The 13,102-nt window shown below is 36.2% G+C and overlaps 1 protein-coding gene across 1 annotated transcript in view; it reads left to right on the top strand.

The window, feature by feature from the left end:
• LOC104889335 (probable flavin-containing monooxygenase 1) overlaps positions 1 to 13,102 on the top strand; it is a 47,259-nt gene that overhangs the window by 9,862 nt on the left and 24,295 nt on the right. Inside the window, exon 4 of the mRNA XM_057393142.1 lies at positions 10,285 to 10,448. Coding sequence (XP_057249125.1) covers positions 10,285 to 10,448 — 164 coding nt within the window. The remainder of the gene's footprint in view (positions 1 to 10,284; positions 10,449 to 13,102) is intronic.

The raw sequence follows: 13,102 nt of genomic DNA, 5'->3' as shown, positions 1-13,102 counted from the left end.
AGAACATAACTAGATCTAAGCTTCAATTTTTTCAAGACTTTGAACTTTCATAAACATCCAAGCTTGATAACTATCTTACATCACTATTACACAAATCACATGTTATAGCACAAAGTGTTTATCATCATTAAAATAAACTCAGACTTAAAGTCACAACTATTATTAACATTCGCTTTTCTCTAGAATACTGGTGATCTTCTAATCTTCTCCTTTTCCTAATTAAGGGGGAGTTTGGTTGAGGTCTTCATGAAAGAGTAAGGGGTCATCTTACTTGATTCCTTGTTTATTTGCTCAATTCAATGATTCTATTTACCGTATTAATACCCTCGAAGTCCTTTGCATTATTTCTCCATCATACTCACCCTTAAGTTTTCACTTATCCTTTCCTTGAAGTACCACTGACCACCTCTTTGACCAGCCAACCAACCGTCGATCCAACCACTAGTACCACCCACAATCACCCCTTTGGCCAAACCACTAACATCATCCCACCCCACCCCAACCGCCAATATTGCCCCACTCCAACCATGGCCATCACCAAATAATAGAGTATAAAACTATTTCTAGGGCACCAAACATCAACTTAAACTTTAATTGAGTTGGTCCTTTGACATGGTACCAGAGCCAGCGTGACATAAAAGGCACGGGTTCAAATCTCATCCACCTCTCCATTCTAAGTCGTATATTTAGCGCTGGGTATGAGGGAGGCTTGTGTTGCATCCACACTTCAAACCCAAAGGGTACTTGCGTGAGGGGGCGTGATAGATATAAAACTGTTTCTAGTGTCTCAACCATCAACTTAACCTTATGATTCAGTTGTCCCTTTCACAATCAACCACATGTCGAATTCGTCCACCAGCCCCGAAAATCTACAAGCAGACACTAGCTCACCATCCATCAAAATCCTTCCACCACCGTCGAAAATCCACCCCAACACACTCGAAAACCAGCCAACCACCCCTGAAATCCACCACAACCCATCGAAAACCACCCAACTGCAAAACCCACACCACCCACCATGAAAACCCACCCCAGTCGACCTCCTACAAACACCACCACACCACTAGATCCACAAGAGAGAGAAGAAAGAAAAAAAGAAGACTACCTTTAGGGAAAAGTGGTGGCGACAAAAGAGGCCTGGGAAGGGGGCGAGGAGGGGCAAGAGAGTAAGAGGTGAAGAGGGGTGGTGGCGGCAAACGAGAGGAAGGGTCAGCGACAAGACAATTTAATTGATTAGAGAAAGTATGGTGGTGGTGCTGGTGGTAAATGGGTGGTGATATATTAGGTTTTTCCTTAGATATTTTGAAACAAACAACCTAGTAAATCTAGGAGTTTAGCTTTCCATTCTCCTTCTTTTCCCCTTTAATTAATTTCTTAAATCCTATCCTTTTTCCTTTTCTGAACCAAAGGCCCCTAAGTTCATAGGAAAATCAATGAAAATTGGTTCAATAATTAATTATGTTCTAGAGTATATCATAGGAGTAACTTAGCCACAGCCCAAAAGCAATCTAGAAATAGTGAAGGCTAATAATACATCAAGGACAATGTAACACGCCCCCTACTAATACAATATCTTTAGTTTATCTAATATTTAATAGTTCAAGGACTTAATAATTGAGAGAAGACTTTTTTTGTAATGATATTTAGGCCAAATTTGTTGATAATAGGCACTATAATCATATATGACTCAGTGATATATATGAAACGTAATGTCATCCTACATGAGAATACGCGGATGCAACTTTTATTTTTTCTTCAAAAAGTTGTTAAACTATAAATATCTCTTATAACACAATAAATAAAATTTTAGTATGAGCGTTGTCTAAACAAACATTTTCATAATATTAATTCATGTATAATTTTATTAGTATGGATTGCTAATAATCAATGCACAAAGTTTGTTTTTAAAATATTTCTTAAGCCTTATAAAATAAGATGGAGGGAGTGAAAGACAAAAAATAACTATTACTATCAAACTATGACTCCTCTGAAATTATCTTGTGCTTGTACGTGATAATACTACTTCTTCTGTTTTTCATTACTTCTATCATTTGTTCTTTACACTTTTATCTAATACACAATTTTGAATGATTATATCTTTAACTAGGTTAGGTAAAAGTAAAAATTATAAAAAAATTGATATTTTTAAGATATATATCAAGAGGAATCCAACAAGATCTCATATTTTTTTAAGGTAAGATGAAGTTCCTTGCAAGGAAGGAGGAAATTGGGAATCTCTCCTTGCAAAGGGTGAGACTAAATCCCAAAATCTCTGAAATTGAAGGTGATGCCAACACCACTAGAGCATTGCCTAATGCTCAACCAACAAGATTCCACATGAGTTACATACATGGCTATATTTTTTCTTACGTATGTTTAAATAATACAAGATAGTGAAAGTAAAATTTGTGAAATATAATTTAAAAAGTCAAAATGGTAGAAGTAATAAAATACAAGGAAAACATCAAGTGAAATAATGAATAATTGATAGCTCTACAATGACTATCATAAAATTGTAGTCATTGTAATATTTTAATTAAGGCAAAATTGTAAAGAATAAGTAAACCTTTTATTCATCTTCTGAAAGTAAGTCAACATTTATTATTGCTAAATAAGTTAAGATTGTAAGGGTTTTTTTCTTCGAATGAGTCTAAATACTTACCACCTGAATATGTGTTTTCGGTTATATTTCTACATATACTTTTCTTTTAGGGATAATTCACATCAAATGTCCCAATTATATGCATTCTTCGAAAATTAATCTAAACTAAGGATTATTCTAGTATAATCCAAACTATATTAATTGTCTTCCTAAATTGATCCATTACATGTTACTATCTATTTAGCAATTTAACTCACTTAGGCTTTGTTTGGGGAAGCATTTCAGGTGACTTAAATGATAAGGTGTTACAATTTTAAGTCACTTTATATGATTAGTAGTGTTTGGTGGAGGAACTTAGATAAAATTTAAGTTCAAAATTTGACTGAAATTGAATTGGAGCGAGTAAAATATAGCTACTTCTGAGATCAGGTGCTGAAATTTTTTATAATTATTATTTTCTTTTTATCTTTTTAAGCCTAAAAAGATATTTTCTTTTTATGTTTTTAAATTTAAAAAGACATTTCAGCTACAGTAATAAATAATATTACCAAGCAGGTTATGTAATCAGCTAGCTTAAAAGTTTCAGCACCTAATCAGTTTCAGCCACTACCTAATCAGTTTCAGCGACCTTATCAGTTTCAGCTCCATTTCAATCAATTTTCCCAAACATAGCCTTATATGGCGCAATTTAATTCACGAATTATTTATCATTATTTTTTCTTTTAATTTTTTCATATCTTATTCTCTCCATTTCTCCCTCTTTCCTCTTAACACCCATGCAACCACCATTATCAAGCACTAACCCACACCCAATCGTTGTCACTACCACCAATACCAATAACTTACGCACATCCAACAGGACAACACTGCCACCCTTTCTCCCTCCTTCACAAGCCACCAATCCACCACCACTTCTTTCTCCCTCCTTTGCAAGGCACCAGTCCACCACCATTATATTTGATATTTCTTTCCGCTCCTTCATAATTTTGATAGGGTAGAGGAAGATAGGTTGGGGTTTGAGGAGGTGGCTAGTAAGAGATGGTTTCAGTGGTGGGGGTGGTAAGAGAAGGTCAGACAAAATGTTCTCGGGCTCGGTGGTTTCGGGCCGGTTGGTCCCGTGGTGGTTAAGTGAATGAGGTTATGGGTTGTAGAAGAAGAAAGAGAGCCAAAGAGGGAGAAATGATGTGATGATTTTAATTTCTTTTAGCTAAAATGACAAAATTACAAAATTTACCTGTTTAATAAGTAATCGGTCACTCAGCTAGGATCGTTTTAGGAAGATGCACCTCAGAGTATGGATTATATGGGAAAATCTTTGGTTGGGATTAATTTTGAAAGAGTGTTCATAATTAGGATTATTAATGTGATTTTTTCGTTGTATGAACTATTTCCTCTGTTTCTTTTTACTTGCAACAGTTCTTCCTTAACTATAAATCACCAAATATAAACTAAGTAGAGTTGGTAAATGTTGGGTATATGGCATGATATGAAGCTCATGGAGGTGTATGGGTGTGGAGATGAGGTTGCGTAGAAGGAAAACGTCATTTGGGACATAAGGCCAACTTTGAATGGACATATCTTTCAATCTATAAATGATTTTGAGGTGATTCAAAGTGGAGGTGATAGCTTGTTCCGAGAGCTTTCCAATGATAGGTCATACGTCCAATTCCGGTGAGAAACGAGAAAGTTATGACGGTTTTACGAAGAACTGACAAAACTGACGGGTTCTGTCCGCCCGCGGGTTGTCGAGCGCGGCCGCGGGGTGTCGAACCGCAAAGCCTAATTTTTTCCGGTTTTTGGTATTAATGAGGGTATAAATATAAACCCTAATTATGTTTATTATTATCTTCATCTTTAAACACATAGTTTGAGAGAGAAAAAGCTTTAGAGAGAGCTCTTGAGTGCTTTTGTAATCTCTATCAAACATTCATCGATTCCTAGTGCAGATTCGTGGTTTTTCTCCCAGTTCTTGGGTTTCCACGTAAAATTTCTGGTGTGTTCTTTCCTGCTTTATTATTTGATATTCTATTATTGTTTGCTATTATTTCTAGATTGATAGTCAATAGAACTTACAAGTGGTATCAAGAGCTAGGTTTGATTATTGTCTAGATCTAGAATAATTAACAATGGAGGATTCAAAGATTAGAATTGAGAAGTTTGATGGGACAGATTTTGGATATTGGAAGATGCAAATAGAGGACATCTTATATCAGAAAAATCTGTATCAACCTTTGTCTGAAAAGCCTGCTGAGATGGAGGAGGCTAAGTGGAAAGTACTGGACAGACAGGCACTAGCGGTGGTGCGTTTGACATTGGCTCGGACTGTGGCGTTCAATGTCAAGGATATCAAAACAACGGCTGGATTGATCAAAGCACTGTCAGATATGTATGAAAACCCCTGCAATGAATAAGGTATATCTGATGCGCCGTTTGTTTGGTTTAGAGATGAATAATGGTAGTTCTGCTGCTGAACATATTAATGAATTTAATTCATTAATAAGTCAGTTATCTTCGGTTAATATTGCCTTTGAGGATGAAGTGAAAGCCCTAATTTTGTTGTCCTCTTTACCTACTGCTTGGGAAACTGTTGTAACTGCTGTTAGTAATTCCTCTGGTAAAGAGAAATTGGTTTATGATGTTGTCCGTGATCTGATTTTGAGTGAGAGCATTCGAAGGAAGGAGAGTGGAGAATCATCTGGAGCATACAGTGCAGAAGGTAGAGGGAGGGGAAAAGGGAGGAACTTTCAGGGAAAATCGGAGTCAAAGGGGGACCGGAGTAAGTCAAAAGGCAGGGTAGTGTTACTTGCTGGGGGTGGGTAATGAAGGACATTTAAAGAGAGATTGTCCTAGGAAAGAGAATGGGAAAGGGAAGAAGAAGGTTCAAGAAAGTGATGATGAAGAAGAGCATCAACTAACTTGATTTCTGAGTACGATTCCGATGCTTTGATGGTAAGCATGGATGATCAGGAAGAGTTGGTTGGGTGCTCGGGATCATGGGTCTTGGATTCGGGTTCTTCTCATCATTCCTCACCATGCAGGAGTTGTTTCGGAATTTCAAACCGGAAAACTTGAAAAGGTCTACCTTGCGGATGGCAAGGCAGTGGAAGTCATGGGGAAAGGTGATGTGAGTGTGAAACTCACTCATGGTGGCTCGTTGGAGTTGAAGAATGTCAAGTTATCCCAAGGTTGAAGAAAACTTGATATCGTAGCCCAACTTGCTACATCGGGTTACAAGGTTGTGTTTGATGGTGGTTCTTGGAAAATTGTCAAGGGAGCAATGATCATAGCTCGTGGGACAAGGACTGGAACACTTTACACCATGGGGAGCACAGTGAAGGGGACGGGATTGGGATGAGAACTTCATGTAAGGTGTCGTTTGATCGGAAAACTATCGATAGTGGGCCAAGGGATGAGAACCGTGGTGAAGCGGTATCCCGGTGGCAAATTAACACGGTAAGCGAACAAGGTGAAGACGGCACACAAGCATGTAGTGCCGGAAATCCTAAGTGGAACAAAGGGTGTATTGTTCGAGTGGGAGCAATGTGAGTTTGTTTTTGGAACAATGAGAAGCTTCTTTGGCTTAGGTGGTAATTTGTTTTATTGAAGTTTGATGAGACTTCAATGTGCTTCTTTGGTTGGAGAGGAAGTGTTATCTTTTCTTAGTTGTGAGGAAGGGATCTTCATTTGGTTGTGCTTGTCTCTAAGGTGATCCGACCTCCGGGGTAGGAGGGTGTGTAGGTTCATGGAGTGATGGTGCAATGATTTGGAGGTTAGTGATTAAGAATCAAATCGGTGTAGACTTTGATATCTTTTGTATTGGAGTTGGTGCAAACTTCAATTTATTTTCCTTGGTGTAGAGGAGATGTGTTGTCATGGGATGCTTGATGTATGTCATGGTTTGGCACGAACTAGAGATTGCTTTTGCAGTGGGAGTTGTGTTGGAGTGTGATGAATGAGAGGATGATGAAGGTATGAAGTTTTCTTCACTTACACCTATCTCCAAGTGGGAGATTGTTGGGTATATGGATATATGAAGCTCATGGAGGTGTATGGGTGTGGAGATGAGGTTGCGTAGAAGGAAAACGTCATTTGGGACATAAGGCCAACTTTGAATGGACATATCTTTCAATCTATAAATGATTTTGAGGTGATTCAAAGTGGAGGTGATAGCTTGTTCCGAGAGCTTTCCAATGATAGGTCATACGTCCAATTCCGGTGAGAAACGAGAAAAGTTATGACGTTTTACGAAGAACTGACAAAACTGACGGGTTCGTCCGCCCGGGTTGTCGAGCCGGCCGCGGGTTCGAACCGCAAAGCCTAATTTTTTCCGGTTTTTGGTATTAATGAGGGTATAAATATAAACCCTAATTATGTTTATTCATTATTCTTCATCTTTAACACATAGTTTGAGAGAGAAAAAGCTTTAGAGAGAGCTCTTGAGTGCTTTTGTAATCTCTATCAAACATTCATCGATTCCTAGTGCAGATTCGTGGTTTTTCTCCCAGTTCTTGGGTTTCCACGTAAAATTTCTGGTGTGTTCTTTCCTGCTTTATTATTTGATATTCTATTATTGTTTGCTATTATTTCTAGATTGATAGTCAATAGGACTTACAGTAAATAGTGTAAAAGTCAAACCGTTGCAAGTAAAAAGAAACGGAGGAAGTATTAAAGTATTAATAAATTATAGTCATGATATGAACTTATATAAAATTATAGCCATCGTAATGTTGTAGTCTATTTATTCGATTAGATGACTAAGTTAAAATTATGATCTTTACTAAAAAAAATATAGCATCCCTAAAGTTCTTACTTTCTCGGATTTGTTTATAGATCAATTTTATGAAAAATATGGAGAAGATAGCACATCTATTACACTAAAAATCAGTTTCTTTCATGATGGAAGAAAAGGGTATTAGTGTAATACTATATAGTCGCAGATCTGATGATTATTTAACTTATTGTTGGTTAGGTATTATTGATCAAAGTATTGATTGTTGATCAGGTAAAACAATTTTATTATTGTAATTGAATAGGGAGACGTGTACATATTTCTTTTTTTTTTGGGTACTTAAATAAATCAATGGTCAAAATTCTTTTTAGATAAAGTGAAGGGTTTACATTTGTTTAAGAAGACATTTTATTAATTGACGGTCAAATGGTATCTACAATAGGTATTACAAAAAAAAAGTATAATTAATTAAGATCAAATTAAATTCGTATTCGGAAAAACTAAAATGAACCAGATTGAGCAATACACCGTAACCTCCTTGTATTTACTGAATCAAACAATTATTAATAAGGAAATTTATCATTCTGACATAGTTTGTGAAAGAACTTTTTTATCGAGTCATGTTAACTACATTCGAGTTTTTCCAATACCTTCATGTTGGTAATCTTGAATTATTTCAACCAATGAGAACAATTTTTCATACTTAAAGACTAAACTCACTACTACCATAGGAGAAAAGAAGATCTCCATAGTAAAATGTTCATAGTAGAGATTAAGAAACTCATAAAGAGAGACTAATTTATTAAAATCAAGAAAATAAAATAAAAACTTAATACAAAGGAGGAAAAAGGTTTACCATGGATCATTTTATCCATAACAGTCCCTAAATAGTGAAGAAGAGGAATGAAGGAGAGAAAAAGGGGACGACCAGAGAGAAATTAGGTTTAGAGAGGAGGGCGACTTATTTCGGTTTTTTTTTGCGATGAATGGTTTGGACTTAATACAATTGCAATAACTACAATTTTACTGTAGCTATTGTGCTGTTATATTTATTATCTTCCTTGACTATAAATATTAATAATATATCAAGGTATTGAGGTGCTGTGAACTATGTTACCTGGACTCAACTAGGAGTGTCGGATATAGGTACAAATCCGAGTGTCGGGTACGACAATTCCAAAAAATCAGGACACGGGGACTCTGTTTGAAATTTGAACACGGGTATGAATACGCGAAAATAATATTTTATAATATAAAATTTGATGATTAATCCGCTAATTTATATTTTATAATTGTGTATTTATAATATATTAATTTAATAGAACAACTTAGCCATGGGCTAAGAAGAAAAAATAATGTTTTAAGAAAAGAAAGTAGAGCAGAAGGAGGAAAGGAGAGAAGGAAAATAAAAAAGAAAAAAAGAAAAGAAAAGGGACAAAGTCACGTGGATTTATGACAAAAAGAAAAAAGAAAAAGAAAAAGAAAAGATGAAAACTGAAGAAATAGAAGTACAAAACACGCGAAGAGAGAGAAAAAGAGAAGGAAGAGAAGTGAGGAGTAACTGAAGAGACAACTTACTGGTGAGTACGAAGCTTCGGCGACGAGTTTGAAACTCCGGTAGTCTAGTCAGTGCCGGCCCTGGGGTAGGGAAGGCGGGGCCCCCGCCCAGGGCCCATAATTATGAAATCACTATATAAGTACTTAACTAACGTAAAATTGTAATTAACTGGCACAACAAAGATGGTATTGTTTTGTAAATGTTGAGCGTGTGTTTGCTGCTTCAGCGGTTCGAATCCAAAGATATTGCAATTCCTTTTTTTCTCTTTTCTTTTTTCTTTTCTTTTCCCTTTTCTTTTCCTTTTCTTTTTTCAATAAACTCCAACATACTTCTTGTAACTTCCTTTTCTTTTGTTTTTCTATTTCTTTTTACGATGCAAATTTCTAGTTTGGCAAAAATATTCTACTTTGTTAATTGCTACTTTCCTTTTCTTTTTTATTTTCTTTTTAGAATAACTCAAACTTGCTTCTTGATTTTCCTTTCTACCACCATATTATATTATTTTATTTTTTTAATTAGTATGATTTTATATTTTATATACCTTAAAATTATAAATTATTAAAAAAATAATGTATACAATCTGAAGTCTATACTTAGATTTTTAATATTTTTTATGGGCGTTAGGTGATAATTTTTTTTGTATATTTTAATATCCAAATTTTATTCGTTCAGTTATTAGTTTATCTAGCTTATTACGAGCTACTCCATCTATCCCACAATAGTTTGAACACTTTTGTTTTGGTTTATTTAAATACTTTTATTTTTGGTATGATTCCACTATTATTCCTTAAATTACGTGAACTAATAAGTGTTCATATCTTTCTACAACAGAGTGAATATTAGATATATATTAATCATATAAAAATGAAAAATTTCTTTTTATTGAAGAAACAGTGACGGATAAATATGAGTTAGTCAATTCTGAATTAGTTTTATCATAAAGACATGCATATTTTATTAAATTTCTTATACATTAGGGGACCTTTTTTCTATATTGTCCCGGACCTAATAATAGTCAGGAACGGCCCTGCGTCTAGTCAAGGTGAGTTATCACCTTTTCCTCTTCTCCTCTTCTTCTTTTCTTCTCTTCTCTTCTCTTCTACGAACTCTAGGGTTTGAGAATCTAGGGTTTAGAGCCGCCGTTCCGAGTGACCTTTGCCGGATCCTACACGTATTTTGTACTTGTGTCGGTGTCGTGTCGTACCGACACCGGTATATGGCAAAATTTGCCGAGTCCGGGTAACAGAGGTTGTGAATGATAAGTCATAGATTTGAATTCTCTCTCTTTTTTTATACTTTGTCCTGCCTTCGTGACTCATATGAATCTAAAAAAATATTAATAATATCAATTTATTGTATCTGTTATGTTTATTCTTAATATTATGTCGATGGCAGGTCTGAGATATCCATGCACGATAATATGTAGGACTCCACACTGGAATGTAGCTGACTCCTTTCCGTGGGACATATTATATATGAGCCGTTTTTCTGAACTCTTGCTCCATAAACCCGACGAAGGTCCCCTACTTAGTATCCTAGCCTCACTCCTTTCACCTTTGGTATGTACTACTTACTATCTCCTTTTTTTTTCCAGGAGTATAGTTCATGTGTTTTTGTGGCTTTTCAACCCTGGTTTTTTTTTTTTTTTTTTACTAATTATATAAGAAAGTGAGGTATTTTGGATTATTCTTAATTACTTTTCTTTGAGAATGGTTATGAAATTTCTGTACTTAAATTTTAAGTGTTTATTTATTATAGGGGTCAAAGCATGTCATTGGGGATGAATGGAGTGATTAATTAGTTACTAAACTTTTAGCCCATCTGACTTTCACCCTTCTTAAAGCAAAATTTTGCCTATCATATAATTATTTAAACAAAATCTTAAATCTTACGTGTCATCCTCATGTTCACCAAGCAACCTTAGAACTTCAGAAATTAATACCATGCTATTAAGATGTTCAAGTGGCATGGGTGAATGGGAGGAATTCAAGCACTTAAAATGAGAAGTCATGTGGTGATTTTCGATTTTATGGATAAGGTGGCCTTGTTTGGTAATTGGCGGTTGACCGTTGGCTATTTTATGTGGCTGGTTTGACTGACTGTTTGTATTGACGGTTTGTGTTGGTTGTTTGACTGATTTTATTTTATGAACGTGTTTGGTGAAATTGTCTTTGGTTTTTGGCTGTTACACTATAAAATGACCATTATGTGCATTGATTTTTTTTCACCCAACTTATACCATAAGGGTATATTTGTAATCTTATTATTAAAAAGCCAACAACCAAAGAGGAAAAGCCACTCCAAATAGCTTTTGGCTGAAAAGCCAACAAAAAAAGTCACAAACCAAACATGACTTTTGACTATTTGACCAAAATAACAAACCAAAAACCAAAAGTCAAGCAAAAAACCATTTACCAAACACCCCATAATCTTCCAAGAAGGAGTCAACGCGGAGTATTATTGATGGATAAGGTATAACTTGAGAGAGCATTTTTCTACTTGCACTTACTTTTAAGGAAAAAAAAATACAAGAAAACATAGTCAGCTAGCCTAAACTTTCATGGATTTTGTAAACTATTTGATTACATGCATGAGGCCATGTTTCTTTAATAGATTATTGTGGATCATATCTATACAATTATATTAAAAAGCGTGCGGAAACAAGAAACTGTGCTATGTGGCGCTCTCCTTAGTAGGGGTGTGCAAAAATATCCGATTCGAAAATCCGCCGATCCGATCCGAAATATCGAATATCCGATCCGATTTTAAGATTTCGGATATTTCGGATCGGGTATCCGGAAAAAATTTCGGGTTTTCAGATCGAATACGGATCGAGATTTTTCAAAAAATTCAACGGACCCGATCCAAAAAATCCGGTGATCCGATCCGAAAACCCGGTATCCGATCCGAAAACTCGGTGATCCGATCCGAAATGTTCGGATATCCAAAAATTTCGGATCGGATTCGGATCTCAATTTTCCCTAGGGAGTTTTAGCTCATGTAATCCATCTACAATAAAAAAATTAAGAAATTGCATAGTATAGGGTTTGATCCCGAGACCTCAAATACATATACTAAAGTTTTAACCACTAGGCTAAATTGTATTTAGTGTTATTATCATAGATTATTATATTAATATATGAATTTTTTTCTTACCTGGGGCATAGCCCGGGCCTAATAAATAGTTATCAATCTAAAAAGCGGACAAAAGTCACAAATAGTGTCATTAATAACTAAACTTATGAGGTTTCTTGTGGAGCCAAATGCCCTGTGGCGAAGGGTTGTTAAAGATAAGTATGGCTACTCTCCCCCCTTCAATTTGAATGACATTATAACTCCCCCAAAAGGAGGCCCTTGGAGAAGTATCTGCTCTTCACTTCACCGTTCCCGCACTATAAAATCCTTTACCCAAACCCATGTGAGGAAACGAGTGGGTGACGGATCCTCAACTTTTTTTTTGGCACGACCTGTGGGCTGGTGAATCACCTTTTAAGGTCCTCTTCCCCCGACTTTTTCTACTTTCTCCACACCAAGATTCTCTCATATCCTCTCTGGGTTTCTGGGATGGTAGCAGTTGGGTATGGAGCCTCGTCTGGAGGCGGGAGCTTCGTGTCCGAGATCTCGAAGAACTGGATCTTCTTCTCTCTATTCTGAATCATGTCTCTCTGGATGTCAACTCCCAAGATACCTATGTTTGGACCCCAAACAAAGCTGGAGATTTTTCAGTCAAGTCTTTTTGTTTTGAGCTCGACAAAACCTCACCGCATGTATCAAAAGCCCTCTCTCGAAGTGTATGGAGGGGCCTAGTGCCTTACCGGATTGAAATCTTCGTGTGGCTCGCACTCATTGGCAAGCTCAACACACGCTCGAAACTCTTCAAGCTGAGCCTCCTTCCCCCTCATGAGGCCCAATGCATCTTCTGTCAACAACACTTAGAAACCGAAAATCACCTGTTTCTTCATTGCAAATTTGCGGGAAAATTATGGGTATGGTGGCTTTCTCTATGGGACTTGAATTGGTGTATGCCCTCGAATCTCAATGAATGTTTCAATCAATGGGAGTTTAGGAATGCGTCTCCTTTTTTCAAAAAGGTATGGATGGCCTCTTTTTTCATTATCCTATGGACAATATGGAAGGAACGTAATGCGCGGATTTTCAATGGCATTTCCTGCTCTCTACAGCAACTTAGAGACTTAATCTTATTGAGAATAAG

The sequence above is a fragment of the Beta vulgaris genome, chromosome 3 (assembly GCF_026745355.1).
Source record: "Beta vulgaris subsp. vulgaris cultivar EL10 chromosome 3, EL10.2, whole genome shotgun sequence".
Classification (NCBI taxonomy): Eukaryota; Viridiplantae; Streptophyta; class Magnoliopsida; order Caryophyllales; family Amaranthaceae; genus Beta; species Beta vulgaris.
Note: the sequence above shows the minus strand (reverse complement) of the source record. Positions and strands in the feature narration are given on the sequence as shown.